The sequence below is a fragment of the Pseudorca crassidens genome, chromosome 14, assembly GCF_039906515.1.
Source record: "Pseudorca crassidens isolate mPseCra1 chromosome 14, mPseCra1.hap1, whole genome shotgun sequence".
NCBI lineage: Eukaryota > Metazoa > Chordata > Mammalia > Artiodactyla > Delphinidae > Pseudorca > Pseudorca crassidens.
In genome coordinates this window covers 90,798,267-90,817,218 of record NC_090309.1, presented here as the reverse complement: position 1 = coordinate 90,817,218, position 18,952 = coordinate 90,798,267, and the positions used below count along the sequence as shown (strand labels likewise).

The 18,952-nt window shown below is 52.0% G+C and overlaps 1 protein-coding gene across 24 annotated transcripts in view; it reads right to left on the bottom strand.

Annotated features, from left to right (window-relative positions):
* The window catches only part of MYT1L (myelin transcription factor 1 like), a 411,946-nt gene that overhangs the window by 99,292 nt on the left and 293,702 nt on the right, over positions 1-18,952 (bottom strand). For 17 of the 24 annotated variants that reach the window (XM_067703799.1, XM_067703798.1, XM_067703801.1 and 14 more), the window contains one exon: positions 1,039-2,016. In XM_067703799.1, coding sequence (XP_067559900.1) covers positions 1,039-2,016 — 978 coding nt within the window. The remainder of the gene's footprint in view (positions 1-1,038; positions 2,017-18,952) is intronic. The other 7 variants (XM_067703805.1, XM_067703820.1, XM_067703816.1 and 4 more) reach the window with 1 other exon arrangement.

Below are 18,952 nucleotides of genomic sequence, written 5' to 3'. Positions count from 1 at the left end.
ATGGAACAATATACAAAACAGAAAAACATTTTGGTACTAATATGGAAGAATTTAGGGAATCACCAATTTCACCCTTGAAGGTGCTTCTCACTTAGTTCTGAGAGTCTCGTAATTGAAATATTCACAAGGTCCTACACGAGGTCAAATTATCATCCACCTCGTATTGAAAGAGGATGCAGCTGTTACTGGAAGCATGAAGTCAATCATTCAGGGTGGAAACATACGTATTAGGTGTAGTGGCTCCGTATGCATGTGGTTGAATTTACAGATCTATGCAAACACGTGCCCACAAAGTTCACAGGTGGAAACCTGGTTGGAACTATCACAGTGCCTGGTTTCGAGTGTCTCCCAATAAAGCAAGCACCATAACTGTTTCCATGATGGAATGGAACAGTGAGGGGGTGAATACACTAAAGGGATGGTGACTGATCTGCGCCTGGGACACACCAGGCCGTGCGTAGCAAACGGTTCCCATTCCTCACTACCTTAAGATAATGAACGTGCCGTCACTGCCCTTGTCTTACGCTATCAGTCATCCTGTTACTGTTCAATTTCTGTCAGGGGTGTTTTCTGTGGGGGAGGTTTCATCGATATCTGACATTTGATGATCATTTTATAAATCACGATGCCACCTATTCAATGCAATTTACCCAATACGTGCTTCATCCCTGATGGACTTTTTGTCACATAAACCCCCGCCACTCCACACGGATTGCAGGTCATCTGTAAGAACACAGGCTCACCCTAATGTTTTCCCTCACGTGATGGGCTTGTGCTCTGACCCTATCTTTCCAAGGCATGCGTTTTCCACTGAAACGTCCTGTTATCCAGCTGCTTTGTGTATTTCTCAGACAGATATTTCATTTGCTCTTCAGAGACGTAATCACAAAATATAACTCTGGAATCAACTCTAAGAAACATGCGTGCGTGATGTAATGGAGTGGGATGCGCCCCCTGCATTGTAGCCCCTAATACCCCTGACAGCTTTACCCTAGCGCACGCTTTCATGAGGCAACTTACGTTAGGTAGAAATATTACCTTTACCATAGTATGGCTTTTTGACATGGCTGTCACCGGACTTAGGCTTCCTCTCCTCCCCGGGGAGCGGTCGCGGTGACTGGTCCTCGTAGGACCTCAGACTGTCCCTCCTTCCCGCCTCCACCGCCATCTTCTCCCTCATGGCCTTGGCCCGCTCGGTTTCCAGGGCAATGGCTTTCTCCAGGAGGGTCAGGTTGCCCTTGGTCATGTCGAACACCTCCTCCGACCTGTCCGAGTTCACAGAGGTGGCGTCGTCCTCCCTCTCGCGGTACCCATCCTCCTTGACGCAGCTGGAGAAAGTTCTGGGTCTGGGGCTCAGCTGCTCCTCCAGCCTCATCAGATTCATCATGTCCGAGTAGCTGCGGTCGGGCGTCCTTCCTGGGAAGTCGTCGTCCTGGCGGCCGTGTGGGCGGGGGCCGGCACCGGGCTGCGGAGGCCGCTCCTGGGGGCTGCCCTCGCTCAGCTTGCGCGCCAGGTCGAAGCACTGGTTGCGCAGGCACTCCAGGCTGCTCAGACACACCTCCTCGTCGCTCTCCTCCACCAGCTTCTCCGCCAGCCCGTTGTTGGCGGCCTTGCCCAGCGTCGTGTAGTTCAGGCTCCTGCTCTCGGGCGGCGCCAGCGCATCTGCGTAGCCGCGCTCGCCCGCGTGGTCCCCCAGCACCGCGCCGTGGCCCTGGGCCAGCAGCTTCAGCGAGTCCACCGTCTCCCTGACCACGTCGCTGTCCAGGTCCAGGCTGAGCTCGCCCTTCCGGCCGGGGGTCTCGTTCTTGTCGCTGTCGTCCTCCAGGCTGTGGGACGTGTTGCTGTTCATCTCTGACTCGGTCCGCGCCCGGTACGCCGCGTCCTCGGCGATCTTGCCCAGGTTCAGCAGGGACTTGGCCACCAGCTCATCGTAGTTGTCGTACTCGTCGTTATTGTTGTCATCCTTCTCCGCGTCCTGCATTATGCGAGCGCTGTGACAGTTCAGCTGATGGCCTTCTGCAAAGAAAATGAAAAAAAAAAAAAGGACAAAGAAGAAAAGAAGAGGAAAAAGTGGCTAGAACTTGTAGCTGCAACAGTGCGGACGGCGAGCTCAGGGCACGTGTTACGCCCGGCCCGTCACGTCACAGGACCCGGAGGCCCACCTGTAGGTCCAAGGACAGTGGCAGCAGAAAGAAAACGCGGTGCACTCACAGCACGGTAGGCCATTAAAACACCTGCTGCAAATGACGAATTTCCTGAATTAATATTCAAAGCAACCACTCTATAGGATAAGTATAATTTTAAAATATTACTTTTCCATTACTTCTAAATGTTCAGCATCACTTCTTTTATTGGCCTTCTTTATTGACAGCCCAACCAGACGCATAATAATTATGCTCATCGTATGACTAGGCTTTCTAAGAGTTCGTGAACTCGTCGCCGACTTGGAAGCAGATGTGCACACCGATCGCTTTTAAACTGTTTTCACGGTGATGCTCTGGTTCTGGACGGTCCTGCAGGGATGCGCCGACACTGACTCTGGGCGGTCAGTATCAGGAACACACGTTGGGGCTGGGAGTGGTTTTGAATTTTCTACCTTAGTGACAACTTATCAAGATACACTGTGAAGCAAGAGGAATGCCCCAGCCAAAGCTTAGAAGGGAACTCTGATGCGCTGAGGTATCTCAGCAGGTTGGAGAGGGTGGGTGGGGAAAGTACGCAGTGACCAGATGCCCACGAACAGCAGGACTCTGATGACTCGGTGCCACTGTGACACACTACCCAGCACCCACCCCACAGCCTCGGGAAAACTGTGGTGAGCTGGCGGAAACAACCTGTGAACAAGTGTCATATCCAATCTCAAAAAAGATTTAGGAAAACTCAGTAAAAAAAAAGGCCAAGTTAAAAATGACAGGAAACCCCCGTGTTTCATCTGAAATGTATTCCGTTCAACACTAAAGGCATAGCTGGGATGATTCTCTCCCTTACGTTACGTGACCGCTACCACGTATATTGCAAAATATAGACAATACTAAATGGAGTCTCAGATGGACCCCACCCCTACTTTAGTTTGCATTTGGTTAACTGCCTGCCATTTTCAAATATACTCTTTGTTTCTATGATTAAATCAACCAGAGTAAGAAGAACTTTTAAAGCTTATTAATGAGGAAATGAGGCGTATTGATTCGTAGAAGGTGCCAGCTAACTCAGAGCTGACTCAGGGCTGACTCAGGGCTGACTCAGGGCTGGCTCAGGGCTGGCTCAGGGCTGACTCAGGGCTGGCTCAGAGCTGACTCAGGGCTGACTCAGGGCTGGCTCAGGGCTGGCTCAGGGCTGACTCAGGGCTGACTCAGGGCTGACTCAGGGCTGGCTCAGGGCTGGCTCAGGGCTGACTCAGAGCTGACTCAGAGCTGACTCAGGGCTGGCTCAGGGCTGACTCAGGGCTGACTCAGGGCTGACTCAGAGCTGGCTCAGAGCTGACTGACTCAGGGCTGACTCAGAGCTGACTCAGGGCTGACTCAGGGCTGACTCAGGGCTGACTCAGAGCTGACTCAGGGCTGGCTCAGGGCTGACTCAGGGCTGACTCAGGGCTGGCTCAGGGCTGACTCAGGGCTGACTCAGGGCTGACTCAGGGCTGGCTCAGGGCTGACTCAGGGCTGGCTCAGGGCTGACTCAGGGCTGACTCAGAGCTGACTCAGGGCTGACTCAGGGCTGACTCAGGGCTGACTCAGAGCTGACTCAGGGCTGACTCAGGGCTGGCTCAGAGCTGACTGACTCAGGGCTGACTCAGAGCTGACTCAGGGCTGACTCAGGGCTGACTCAGGGCTGACTCAGGGCTGACTCAGGGCTGGCTCAGGGCTGACTCAGAGCTGGCTCAGGGCTGACTCAGGGCTGACTCAGAGCTGGCTCAGAGCTGACTCAGGGCTGACTCAGAGCTGACACAGAGCTGACTCAGGGCTGACTCAGGGCTGACTCAGGGCTGGCTCAGGGCTGACTCGGGGCTGACTCAGGGCTGGCTCAGGGCTGACTCAGAGCTGACTCGGGGCTGACTCAGGGCTGGCTGGCTCAGGGCTGACTCAGGGCTGACTCAGGGCTGGCTCAGGGCTGACTCAGGGCTGACTCAGGGCTGGCTCAGGGCTGACTCAGGGCTGACTCAGGGCTGACACAGAGCTGACTCAGGGCTGACTCAGGGCTGGCTCAGGGCTGGCTCAGGGCTGACTCAGGGCTGACTCAGGGCTGACTCAGAGCTGACTCAGGGCTGACTCAGGGCTGGCTCAGGGCTGACTCAGGGCTGACTCAGGGCTGGCTCAGGGCTGACTCAGGGCTGACTCAGGGCTGGCTCAGGGCTGACTCAGGGCTGGCTCAGGGCTGACTCAGGGCTGGCTCAGGGCTGACTCAGGGCTGACTCAGGGCTGGCTCAGGGCTGGCTCAGGGCTGACTCAGGGCTGGCTCAGGGCTGGCTCAGGGCTGACTGACTCAGGGCTGACTCAGGGCTGACTCAGGGCTGACTGGCTCAGGGCTGGCTCAGGGCTGACTCAGAGCTGACTCAGGGCTGACTCAGAGCTGACTCAGGGCTGACTCAGGGCTGACTCAGGGCTGACTCAGGGCTGGCTCAGGGCTGACTCAGGGCTGGCTCAGGGCTGACTCAGGGCTGACTCAGGGCTGGCTCAGGGCTGACTCAGGGCTGGCTCAGGGCTGACTCAGGGCTGGCTCAGGGCTGACTCAGGGCTGGCTCAGGGCTGACTCAGGGCTGGCTCAGAGCTGACTCAGGGCTGACTCAGGGCTGACTCAGGGCTGGCTCAGGGCTGACTCAGGGCTGGCTCAGGGCTGACTCAGGGCTGGCTCAGGGCTGACTCAGGGCTGACTCAGGGCTGGCTCAGGGCTGACTCAGGGCTGGCTCAGAGCTGACTCAGGGCTGACTCAGGGCTGACTCAGGGCTGGCTCAGGGCTGACTCAGGGCTGGCTCAGGGCTGGCTCAGGGCTGACTCAGGGCTGGCTCAGGGCTGACTCAGGGCTGACTCAGAGCTGACTCAGAGCTGGCTCAGAGCTGACTCAGGGCTGACTCAGGGCTGACTCAGGGCTGACTCAGGGCTGACTCAGGGCTGACTCAGGGCTGGCTCAGGGCTGACTCAGGGCTGGCTCAGAGCTGACTCAGGGCTGACTCAGGGCTGACTCAGGGCTGACTCAGAGCTGACTCAGGGCTGGCTCAGGGCTGACTCAGGGCTGACTCAGGGCTGGCTCAGGGCTGGCTCAGGGCTGACTGGCTCAGGGCTGGCTCAGGGCTGACTCAGGGCTGGCTCAGGGCTGACTCAGGGCTGGCTCAGAGCTGACTCAGGGCTGACTCAGGGCTGACTCAGGGCTGGCTCAGGGCTGACTCAGGGCTGACTCAGGGCTGACTCAGGGCTGACTCAGAGCTGACTCAGGGCTGACTCAGGGCTGACTCAGGGCTGACTCAGGGCTGGCTCAGGGCTGGCTCAGGGCTGACTCAGGGCTGGCTCAGGGCTGACTCAGGGCTGGCTCAGGGCTGGCTCAGGGCTGGCTCAGGGCTGACTCAGGGCTGACTCAGGGCTGGCTCAGGGCTGACTCAGAGCTGACTCAGAGCTGACTCAGGGCTGACTCAGGGCTGGCTCAGGGCTGACTCAGGGCTGGCTCAGGGCTGACTCAGGGCTGACTCAGGGCTGACTCAGAGCTGACTCAGGGCTGGCTCAGGGCTGACTCAGGGCTGACTCAGGGCTGGCTCAGGGCTGGCTCAGGGCTGACTGGCTCAGGGCTGGCTCAGGGCTGACTCAGGGCTGGCTCAGGGCTGACTCAGGGCTGACTCAGGGCTGGCTCAGGGCTGACTCAGGGCTGGCTCAGAGCTGACTCAGGGCTGACTCAGGGCTGACTCAGGGCTGGCTCAGGGCTGACTCAGGGCTGACTCAGGGCTGACTCAGGGCTGGCTCAGGGCTGACTCAGAGCTGACTCAGGGCTGACTCAGGGCTGACTCAGGGCTGGCTCAGGGCTGGCTCAGGGCTGACTCAGGGCTGGCTCAGGGCTGACTCAGGGCTGACTCAGGGCTGGCTCAGGGCTGGCTCAGGGCTGGCTCAGGGCTGACTCAGGGCTGACTCAGGGCTGGCTCAGGGCTGGCTCAGGGCTGGCTCAGGGCTGACTCAGGGCTGACTCAGGGCTGACTCAGGGCTGGCTCAGGGCTGACTCAGGGCTGACTCAGGGCTGACTCAGGGCTGACTCAGGGCTGGCTGACTCAGGGACCCCGAGTGTTTTCTTCATGGATTTTGTGCTGTCTCCTCGAACAGGCTTTTGTTGGTGAACCGGGTTTGGACATCGGCACATCAATAACAGAGAACAGCGTCCTTGCAACACACACACAGAGCCAGCACAGTTTTGAAATCTAACACATCTCTCCAAACCTCAGCAAGTCAAATTGGCCGTGTATAAGTCAGAGAGCACCACTAATTGCACCAAACAAATATTGTATCTCTTCTGGATAATTCCTAGGAATCAATCTCCTTAGAATAAGGATACGCGTTTTCCCAAAGACCGTCAAGAGGGAGGAAAACAAAACCAGCGAACGCATCAGAAATCCCAGGGAAGTGTTCACCCAACATGCACACCCGACACAGCTCAGGGCTAAGCTCTCAAGACTCAAAGGCACCCCTGCCTTCAGGGGCCCTTGAAAGTGTGACTTATATTCTCCTCTCAATTTATGCACTTTTGTCTTTACATTCGTGGGCTGATCAGAGAAGCGGCCTCTAGATAACCAGGCTGCGTCACCTCTGCACGAAACTGGCGTTTTGGGGGAACCAGCGCCACTGCACCCACCAAGAACCAACCACCAGATGAACCTACATGTTGTGGTTGAAAACAAGGCACCACGTGCAACCGCTGGAAGCATTTTGCAAGTTGATTCTAGGCAGAAGCCGAGTCAGGTAAGAGGTGGCATTGTCCTGGTTTCCTCCTCGCTCTCTCCCATCACGTGAAGAGCTTGGAGTAGGAGCGGGTCAGGGCAGAGAGGCTATGCCCTGCACCCCGGCATCTAAACCACCGTGAAGGCTGCACGGGAGCCTGATGCTGACGGGGCCCACAGTTTCTGAAGCTCCCCACCTTCTACCACACTTGTCATGTGCATGATTTTCATTAATTCTCCAAATTCAGAATCTCAGGATGAGCTTCCACTCATTTGCCCCAAAGAGGAAGTGGTTTCCCCTCAACGTCACACAGAACAGGGACGTGGCTCAGCTTTCCAATCATACACTGTTCATGTCTCCACTCCTTGCCAGGTGACCTTATCGCTTTACAAGGAGATTAAAAGAAGGTGGACACGCTTCTTCACACGGCCTCCCGGCCACACAGGCGAGGGAGCCTGTGAACAAGCTGGGGGGTCCTTTCCCTTCTGAAGACCTGGACCCTGCAGGCTGCCCCTTGCTGCGTAGCCACATCAGGGTGACAGTCACGGGGGAACTTATACCTCCTGGTCCAGGCCGGGCCTTTGCTGTTACTGGCTGGGTGACACTGGCGGCCCGAGCCAGGCCTGAGCCCTCACTGGAACCACGAGAATTCTGTGCCGCATAAAGACCCGCACAGTGAACGAGCCCTGCACGCCTGGTGGCAGGTCTCCGGGGAGGCCGGGCCCACACAGCAGACGTGGAGGACTTTGCGTACTTGTAGGAGAGATCTGGGGACAAGGGACACTGGGTTAGCGTCGGCGGAGCAAGGCTCAGCTCTCCCTCCTGGTCACCAGCTTCCATGCCCCCCGAGGCTGCCGGATGGGGATGTCTGGAGAGACTGCACGAGAGGCTGAAAATCCTGGCAGGTTAATGGACGTTTTCAAGTTATTGGTATTTAACTCTTCCAAAACGCATGTGAGATAAAGTCCAGCCTTCATGATGTGGGCGGATGGAAGGGATCCACCAGGCAGCCTGTCAGCAAGAAGCTTCTAAGCTGCGGCCTCCAGAATTCAAATCATTCACCGCGAGCGTCTGGAATTCCATCTCCGGTCTCGTGCTTTCAGGCAGTTTACCCCTCTAGCTGTGCCTTTCCTGCGGCTCAGAATGAAATGGCTCGCGTGTGGAAGTTGGCTGCGGGAAACTGGCCAGAGCGTTCTGGGCCAGCCAGGCATTAACAACATAGAACCGACAGTCCACGAACTCAATTGCCAACCCAAAGAGATTCAGGAGTCAGTGGAGGATTCTTCCTGTGATCGGTGATCCAGGAAACAGGGAGAGTGCACTTGTGATGAGAAAAGGCATTTTACCAGGAAGTTATTTTAAAGTTCAGGCCCACATTCTAAATAAAAGAACACGGCTACTCAGACAGAGGTTTAAGGAGAAGGCCAAGGTGTCTCAGTGTCCTTTTGTTGGTTTTCTATCTCGAGCCTCTTCTCTGGCAAAGCTGTGCGGTAACAGGAGGGAAAGGCACCTGCCGGTGGGGGCCGGCCCAGGGGTCTGCCTTTGGGAGGGGCTCATAGGATGGCCGCACCTGGGTGGAACTTGGAGGAGACCCGGCCCGCCCCTCCGAGGGGAGGAACCTGTGCCCAGAAGCGCAGGCGGTTCAGTGGCTCAGGGTCTCCCTAGTGTTTCCTCATCAAACAAGAACCTTGTTTTTACTGTAATTACATGCATTTTTGGATTCCTGTGTGAGTGCTGTAAAACGTCGTAGGTCTGAATTTTATCTCCTTTGAATCAGATTGTTATAAACAATTTAGGCTCAGTAGCTAAAATTAGAAAACCAAAAGCATTTCTTTCAAAAAATGGAGCCGTGTATGGTATTTTGTCTCCATCTTCACGACCGGAATTTGCTGTGGTCAGAACTCTGTGGATTATAACTTTATAAATACAAGCACTGGCTTCGTTTAGTATTTTGTCTCTAAAAAATATGTCTGACGCACCTTTTAATTCTTTCAGTGTCTAGTCCTAAACCTGATTGTGTTACTACTGTTCTTTCTAGCCATTAAAATAGGCCGTAGGCCAGCAAATAGAAAACTGACTAAAAAAAATAAATAAATAAAATACAAGAATACAAATACAGAAAGAAGAGACACTTCTTCAAAGCAGAAACTGCTCTAGATTTACCAGGTCAGAGAAGACGTGGTCTAAGAGTCCACCCTCGTGGGTTTCAAATCACCAAAGGCCACAGTTTCTTACGGCATTAATAGGTGTTTCCTTTTTGATTACAGAAATAAATATCAACATTCACTTTTGACTTGTAACTACAGAAATGTGATGATATATTAGATCCTAATGAGAAGATGACGGTGTTTTAATAGCCGCAGCAACTGCAGGAGAGAAGCAAAAGTGGTGATCATTGCACACACCCCATCGAGTGAACACAGAATAACAGCCCCGGTGGTCAGTCTCGTGGCCTGCGGCTGTCAGTCCTCATTTCATGCCCACAGGGGCCCTGTGAGAAGGAGGTGTCACCTACTGTCCTTCCGAAGGTGACACCACGGAGCCCCAGAGAGGCTGGTGTTTCCTCCACATCATCTTGTTGCTAGGTGACAGGGCGGGACGCCATCCCAGGATGCTGGGCCAGCACGGCCTCCTTCCACAGCAGCCGGACCTGCCCGTCCTCGCCGCCACGGCCCGTTCTAGACCAGCCCCAGCCGGGCGTCCAGCTCTGCACCCACCACGGTTGCTGCCTGACAGCCACTTGGAGCTGCTGCTGCTGTTCGGAGCCTTCCTCCTCTACGCTGGTTTGCTGAGGCTTGAGGGCTCGCTATAGCACCAGGCGTTGAAATGTCTGCCGGAATTGCCAGCTTCGTTGGCCTGTCACCTACGAGGGTCCTGAATGGCGGGGTTGAAGTCCATTCTGATGCGGAGAAAAGGTTTGGAAATTAGGAACATCTTGGACTGGGTTCATAGGACCAGCGTCCTGGGCAGCGTGAGGGGACCGAGTGGGTAGGAAGGTGGGAGGGTCAGGGACACCCAGGCATGAGGTTGTGCAGAGACGGGGGAGGGAAGGACCAGAGGACAGAGCGACCCCCTCAGGGATCCATGGACTTGGACCCTCTGAAGACACGTAACTCCTGCAGCCCTGTCCCCAAGACCAGACGGAGCAAATTCTGCAAATACCCCCGACCCTCTTTGAGACGTTGTGGACCCTTTCCCTCTGTGGTAGGAGGGGCCGTCCCACTTGCCCAGGCACTGCTCTTACTACAGCTTCTGCCGGGGGGGCGCCAGCCTCGGCCGCCTGAGGGGGTGAATCCTGGTCACAGCCCTTCTCCCGTGGCCAGCACCGGGGCCCTGGCAGCCCTTCCTCCTCAAGCTCCCTGTCCCCATCTGAGCAGCGGGGAGCGGAGCTGGAGACCCCCAGGACCCCTTCACACTAACCCCCCAGGTTCAGTGTGGACGAGAGGGGAATCTCGAAGGTGAGGGTGGAACAGACGGGTGACCTGGCTGGAAGATTCAAGGTTTGTCACCTCTCTAGACTTACCTGTCACATTTTCTAGTTCCAACTTACTTAACAGTGTTGTTGTTTGTCTTGTTTTCACTTTGGCGGGGAATTTCAGACTACCCCCCTCTATTTTCACAGTTTTAACAGTGGTTTCTGGGTGATTAGAGGTAGTTGCTTTGTTCTCAACGGTGCGCGTCGTGGGGGGAGATGATGTGGGTGAAGTGTACGCAGTCCCCAGACCTTTCTTCTGAGCTGTGTGTTGTTGCTTCTGTGCCTGTTTCCAGGCTGCAGCCTCATCCCCACGCCTGCCCGCACTTGGAGCGGCTGGACCTACCTCTCCCCAGAGGAGCGGGCTTACTGGGCTGGGATTTGCTCCTGTCTGTGTAAATCAGCTGATCCCGTGCAGCAGGACACAGGGTCCCCTCCAGCCCCTGCTGTCCCCGGGCCCGGGAAGGATGCGCCCCAGCACAGGGTCGCTTCAGGAACCCGCCGGCTCCCCTCTGAGCCGTGCGCTTCTAACGTGTTCCCGATCTCAGCTCCCGGCCTGGCCTGAAAGCCTTCCTTAGCCCGAGATGAGCCACGTGGGAGAGACCCGCGCATCACGTCCGGCGTCTGAGGCAGAGCAACCCTCGGGGGCAGGCCGGGGCCGGGGAAGGGACGGCCGATTCACTGCGGCCGCGTGGCTCTCACGCGGTACACGGAGGCCTGGGGACGCAGGCCTGAGGAGCTCCATCCGTCGGCATTTACTGGGTCAAATATCGGCTTTTCGAGATATCTTCCTCCAACTTCAAGATGCCAAAACTTCGGAGAGGATGACATAGGACAAGTCTTTACCAGATCACGGACAGACGTTCTAATGGTCACAGTTTTGCTTAGGCCACTTCTGACAGGCCTGTGGGACACGAACAAATGCAGCTTCTTTATTCACTTCACCGCTGTTCGGACCAGAGGGATGAGCCCAGGAGGCGGGGACACCACCGCCTAGGGGCCGGAAGAGAAACACACGGCAAATAGCTGTAATCAGTGATGTCAGCTGGTGGCCAGTGCTGTGAGGGGCCAGGCGGTCAGGACAGGGGTCACTTCAGGTGCAGCTGGGCCAGGCTTGCCAAGAAGGTGGCCTCTGGGCAGAGACCTGAGAGATGAGGGGACCACATGCCAGGAGGAGGGGCTGCGGCGCAAAGGCTGCTGGGCCTGAGGGTGTGGAGTTTCAACACTATGTGATTTCAATTAATTTAAGTTAAATTCAAACTCAACAAATATATATTTAAACAACCCCGTGTGGCCAGGGGCTACCATGTTGGCCCATGCAGGGCCAGCACATGGAAATTCAGTGGGAGCTGAGCTCTGATTTTGACTTTTATAAATATATATATATATGTAATTTATATGTGGACTTAAGTAACACAGATTTGATATAAACCACCCCCCACCAGATCACTGTGCGGTCGAGGAACAGCTCTGTGGCGTCTGGGGCCCCACGGCGGTGCCTGGCTTGGAAGGTGACAGTCTGGTCCCGACCCGACTCCCGAGAGCTGCGTCTGCAGTGCAGGAAGGATGCCGCAAGCACAGAAGGTGGTCCCAGCACGTCAGTTGCATCGTCTCCAGGGGAAAGCCCGCTGTCTGGGCTTGTGGTGGAGGAGGGTGGCCCGTGTCCGCACGCAGCCCCTGTGCATCTCTAGTCCAACCCTTCCTGTCACCTGCCCTGTCAGCACAGCTGAAGGTCACGGCCATGCATCCCCTTTCACGCCCCGAGTCAGACCTCACGCGTGTACAGTCAGCTTCCCGGGCCCAGAGCGAGGCATGGGGGCCCGGGCAGAATTCTGCCAGCTCGACGGCATCCAAAGCACAGGCTAACGTCACTACAACAGCTCAGAAGAGGATTGTTGGCTTCTTTGTTTTATTTATTTATTTATTTTTGCAGTACGCGGGCCTCTCACTGTTGTGGCCTCTCCCGTTGCGGAGCACAGGCTCCGGACGCGCAGGCTCAGCGGCCGTGGCTCACGGGCCCAGCCGCTCCGCGGCATTGTGGGATCCTCCCGGACCGGGGCACGAACCCGTGTCCCCTGCATCGGCAGGCGGACTCTCAACCACTGTGCCACCAGGGAAGCCCAACTGTTGGCTTCTTGATTCTAGAAGTTGTCCATTTCATAAGCTGAAACATGATGTAAAAATGTCCTTTGAGCTAAATGAGATAAACTGAAGGAAAAAATAATGGTTTTCACAAGGGATCCAAGTTGCATAATAATTTTTAATGTAGAATGTGTAAGTTATGCTTCTTGAAGTTTTTATTCATTAGGGATCTTAATTAACGGAATGCGAGTGAATAAAGTTTTATTTGTTCACTAAGTTTTGAGGACCTTTCTACTTGATGACATTTTAGGTATGTGGTTTATCTAAGTTTGGAGACTAAGAAATAGGATAGTCATACCCCCCAATCCAGACAAGAGCTATTTGAAATCAGTAGTTTTCAGACTGAGACGGACTGAAACACACTAACCAACTGCATCCCTCTCTCTCTCTCTCTCTGTCTCTCTGTCTCTAATCACACACGCACACATGCGCGTGCACGCACACACAGCTCGGAGACTTTCCAAATTAACTGGACGACCTTGAACATCCCTGGCCCAGCAGAACAAGGTTGCTTTTGCTACTGCTGATGCTGTAAACCAGGGAGTAGAAATGAGTCTGCGCAAATTTTGGTCCTCCTGTTTTACATACTGGTGTGATGTGGTCATTCCAATGAGTATGTTTGATTGGGAGGAACTTGGGAGGCGCGGGGCCCCCGTTCTTCTCTTCGACCGTATTCAATCCCCATCAGACAGAAAAGGCCTTTCAGAAACACTACCACGTTCTTTGGTAACCTAATCTAAAGCTCAACCATCTTCAAATCTGAAAACTTTTGTTCTTGTTTTCAACTCAAACCTTTAAAGCCTCCATCTCGGCTTATGGCTTCTAATTCTGCCCTTTGTGTGGCACGATTGCGTATGTGTTTTCATGTACACACTCCTCTTTCGTGCTATGTTATCTGTGTTTCTTTTTGGCAAAGCGTGGTATCTGTTTAGCTTTTGTGTCCCCGTGGAACCCAGTGCACTTCTGTGTACACAGAAAACACATTCCGTTGTTTTGAAGTGAGCTTTCACCAGGCCCTGAGTCTTTTAAATTAATGCAGCTTTGATGTACCTAATATATTTGCTTGGTATCGCCATGGACCTTGGGTTCCATGAATTACAGACAAGTTTGTGCCTGAGAGAGGAGAACCGTGCAAAAGCCACCTGAGTTACGGTTGCCACTTTGCAGCTCTGGATGGCTCTCCTCTCCCCAGTATCTCTCTGGACCACACCTGCTTTAAAGCTTAGTAACCAAGCAGTGAGGTGAGCGAAAGGCAAGTGTTGTCATCCTAATCTCTGGATGCCAAACTGAAATCCAGGGAGAGTGAGGGAAGCAGGGCTACGAGACATGCCTTCCCACCTTTATCCCACCCTCTGCCACGCTAGCATTTGGAATAAAAATCAAATTAAGGGGCTTCCCTGGTGGCACAGTGGTTGAGAGTCCGCCATGCCGATGCAGGGGACACGGGTTTGTGCCCCGGTCCAGGAATATCCCACATGCTGCGGAGCGGCTGGGCCCGTGAGCCATGGCCGCTGAGCCTGCGCGTCCGGAGCCTGTGCTCCGCAACGGGAGAGGCCGCAACAGTGAGAGGCCCGCGTACCGCAAAAAAAAAAAAAAAAAAAAAAAAAAATCAAATTAACACAAAGAAATAAGCTGGTCATCCCTTCAAGTGGACCTTAAAAACAAATGGAATAAAGAGCATTTACTGGACAAAGTCCTGTTACCGTAGTGGTTACCTGCTTGTGCGTTGCCACACTGTGTTATAATTTGCTCCATTGCCTTGCTATTTGATACACAGTGTGCATTTCTCTGTCACTGTAATGGTTGTGATGACAATTTTCATCTTACTGCACAATCAAAATGGCATTGATAGGCATGAACTCCAGAGGCCGGGCCTGAGCAGGGAGGTGGTCACCCAGGCCCGGTGCTCAGTCGTGTGACCTGTGCCTCTCGACTTGTGCCCTATCTGTTAAGTATATGTGATGTCATTAAAAGCTTTTAAATAAAAAAAAAAAATTGAATAAAAATGTGTTAGATCTACTCTCTTACATCTATTCCTTATTATTATGTGAAAAGAGACTCTTGCCCGTACTTTATGCACGTTGCTTGCGTCTCAAATGTACATGAAGTCACCTTGTTAGCAAGTTTTCTGGTTTGTATTGAAGAGTCTGAAAATTTATGAAACATAACATATAATTATATTTTCTAATTACGCAAAATTAGTTTGCAAGAAGAAAGTTTAATTTTTATCATAAACTGATACCTAGAAACGCCTCGTTCTGCCTTTACTCATTTCTGAGTAGCAGAAGCATCCACTCAATGTATTCGCCTACCAAACTGCCTAAAATAACGCTTTCATGGATGGAGGGAGAGATTAATTTTTAGGATGATAAAAAGTCATCATATTCTTTCTCCCGACAGTGCACAGTTGAGACCTTGCCTACTAAACACACCTTGGTTTCTCCGCTGGTCACAGAACTCACTGCGTTTTCTGCTGACTGCAGGAGAAAGCTGGGGGGCTAATTTTGATGCACAGTCTGTCCGTATCTCAACTTGCTTCCTGCATCAGGGCCATTTCCTGAGAATGAGGTAAGAGGTAACTGGCTGATCAGTGCGAGTGCCTCATCGAAAGGGAGTCTGGGGAGCTAGGAGGCCACAGTGAGAGACCCTCACCCTCCTCATTCTGTCCTGGCTTATGGAAGTTCAAGCCCATTGCTTGCAAGTTGTCATGATGCTTTAATAACATGGCACCCAGGGCATCATCCTGTGTGGAATAAAAAACACCCTGGAAACGTGGTAATTAAAACAAGAGTTGTGTCTGTGAGGGCGGGTTTTGTCTTGAGTTCCCTTCAAAGACAGGTGAGTTTCTGCAGAGAAGCTGGATTACGTATGGATTTGCTCGCTGGGGAGGCAGTGCAAACAGAGCCCATAGTCAGAATGTGACAGGCACTGACCACACCATTGTGAAGGTATCCACGGATGGGAGGAGAGGCGAGCTGCAGTGACCTGACCAGAGTCTGCTGGGCTCCACGTCTCACAGGCCACTCAGCCTCTGGTCAGCTCACTAAACCCTGCCCAGAGCAGCTTTGCCGTACACTGTACATTCTCAACGTAAGTATTCACATTGCCCTTCAAACCTCCCAGTTCCTTCTTAGATGTGACCTTCCAAGGAGGCCACCACACATCTGTGGCTAATTCACACACAGAACAGCATGAAGCCAGAAAACCTCTAGAAAAGGAAGGTGTTTGCATTTCTACCTAATTTAACCCAATGGCCAAGTCAATTGTCTTCAAAGTTGAATTGTCCAGAAAGTCCCAAGATTCAATAAAGAGTAAGCAAAGAAAGGACCTTACTTATTTACAAATGTATTTCAGAAACAGAATATATTAATAAACAGTTATGCAAACTTATGGTTACTGGGGGTAAGGGGGGATAAACTGGGAGATTGGGATGGACATATACACACTACTATATATAAAATAGATAACTAATAAGGACCTGCTGTATAGCACGGGGAATTCTACTCAATACTCTGCAATGGCCTATATGGGAAAAGAATTTTAAAAAGAGTGGATATATGTATATGTATAACTGACTCACTTTGCTGTACACCTGAAACTAACACAACATTGTAAATCGACTATACTCCAATGAACATTAAAAAAAAATAAAGTTATAACCAGAGCAAATCACACAAAAACAAACAGTTATGTGTTAATAAAGGCAGTGGACATGAACATTTCTGTCATCTGGACAGCAAATTGCTATGCTCTTCCTCACAGAATTTTCTTTCCTGTCAGTGGGCAGATACAATATATACTCATAAGGAGATTTAAGTACATACACTTACTTTATACACACATATGTGAGTCTCTCTATTATTTAAAGATGTATTCTTTTTAGTGGGCTGTAGTATGAAAATAAGTGTAACTCACTAGGCATTAAATAACCATTGAATCTATATTTCTCAAATTATAAGACTCTGAAAAGGTACTTCCTATATACCATGTAAAAAATCTGCTATTAGAAAAAGCTATGACCCCTGAATAATAACTTTCTCAACTTTAGGATAACGAGGGAACTTTAAGCTCATAATTACACCTTAGACCATCACATGCATTTTGAAAATAAAATTCTTCATGCAAAAGACCAGCCTATGATAGGTCAACTGGACAAAATATAATTCTGATTAATTAGTGATGCATTTAATGTAATCTGAAATGAGTTACTCAGATAGCAATTCCTGTTCTTCAGATGAGCAGAGAGTGATAAAGAGAACATGAGCTCTGAGGTAAGAGAAACCACCGACAGAGCTCGACCATATATCTGTCACCTGCTGAAAATAACCTTATCTTTCTGAGCCTCAGTTTCTAATTAGCACAATGAGAGTGAAGTAATTTCTACCCTGCCGTGTCTTACACAATCACCGTGAAGATCAAACACAGTGTGTACATGACTATACTGACTGGAAATGTACATTATTAGTAATATTTTGGTTCACGTGTAACTACAACGCCAGAGGACTCTTGGAATTGGAATAAACACCTAATTTGCAAGTTATCAATAATAGTCCTTCTGTACTCCGTGGGCTCCTGTGTAATAATTTGGTGGTTTATAAGCATTTGTTTTCTCTGTAACAAGACCTCTCAATAAACTTCACATTCCAGTTTATAACAGAGGTGGAAGATGGTAGAAGTAGTCTGAGACTTTATAGCGACTAGGGAGGCTGAGGGCAGCTTAAGCTTCGTCCGTGCGACTCCATCTGCTGCCCTGGTTTCCCCGGGCGGCCATCAGCTGCGGTGACAGGCCCTATGAGCCGGCCCTCGGCGCCCGAGATGCCTCCGCGCGCTGAGTCCTGCCTGCCTCGCTTCTCACTCTGTTAACTGTCAGTCACCGTCTGTGCTTCAGTTTACTAAGAAAGAGGCACAGTCCCCCTTGGAGAGGATCTGCTGCTGGCTCAGCAACGCGACAACCGCCATGAGTGTCAACAAGGGACACGCAAGACCGACTTCGAGATGCTGACCCAGAACTCTGGTCACCAGACACAGAAAGTACCTTCCCCAGTTTTTCAGAAACAGTTTCTGCCAATACAAGGAGGGGACAAAGACATACAACGTGGGGTTTCTCATGTTACAGACACCGCTATGGGGCAGACACTCACACAGACTGATAGTGATTTTGGCACTAAACGTAGCCGTCAGGTAAAATAAAACGCATTTGGGAGGACGTGAACATGGGAGATGGATGGATAATCGAAGCCTGATTGTCGTAAGTCACACACAGCCAGGAGTTTGGTCATGTAAAATGAGCACTTCATCAGCAGATGTGTCTCCTTGATCTAGAACCTTCCTGAAGATTCCTGACCCTGGGGGTTATGAAATAACCCACTGGATAAGCCACCTGGCATATCTTTGTGTGCTATTGGCTACATGGGGTCTTGGAACACCTGTCCGTGGGCTCCTCCAGGGGAGATTTCTCCCTGTAACAGAAGAACTCGGTGAAACCTTCTCCGGGAATCAGGCCTCGGAAATGGTTTCTGCTTAGGGGGGATGCTTTTGTTTGACTTGGAAATTAAGCAAGGCTTTGGGCCTTCCTGCACAGAACTTAGAGCGATCAGAGCCACAGTTCAGGGTCCATCACATGGGCTACCTTTGATCCAACGACTCCTTGGGACTTAGGACTTGATGAGAGGCTGTCTACGAGGGAGTAGCTTATTACACCTTACTGCCAAAGTATTTGGTAAAATGGACATATCTGCCTTACAGCAGAAGAGGTAGCCTGATGATCCATAAATGGCCACCACGGCGGAACCTCTCTTTAGTAGTTTTAGTTGATTCCTCTAAAGTTCACAGAATAGATGATTCTAGAAGGTGCTTAGCTGGAGAATCCAGAGCTGAATATGAATTCTGCCACCAGGGACCAAGGGTTGATCATTCATTCATCCTCCTACTGGGCATTTTCTTTCTGGAACCAACTTCCTTACATGCCTCCGACTTGGGCTTCATGTTTGCAGAACACTGAGTGCTGGTCACCAGGCAGGGTGGGTCACATAGTCAGACATTCTGGGGCCGATGTTATAATTATGCAATTGTTTCATGGCTCTATCACACCCCCTTGATTATGCCCACTTGCATGAATTTTCCTAGAAAAATGTCTTTATCTTTGGTTTGTTTTCTCACTTTTTTTTTTTTTTTTTTTTTACGGTATGTGGGTCTCTCCCTGTTGTGGCCTCTCCCGTTGTGGAGCACAGGCTCCGGACGCGCAGGCTCAGCGTCCATGGCTCACGGGCCCAGCCACTCCGCGGCATGTGAGATCCTCCCGGACCGGGGCACGAACCCGCGTCCCCTGCATCGGCAGGCGGACTCTCAACCACTTTGCCACCAGGGAAGCCCTGCTTTCTCACTTTTTCAAACAACTCTAAGCGTTCAAGTCAGAGTGAATGAAGCCAGTGCA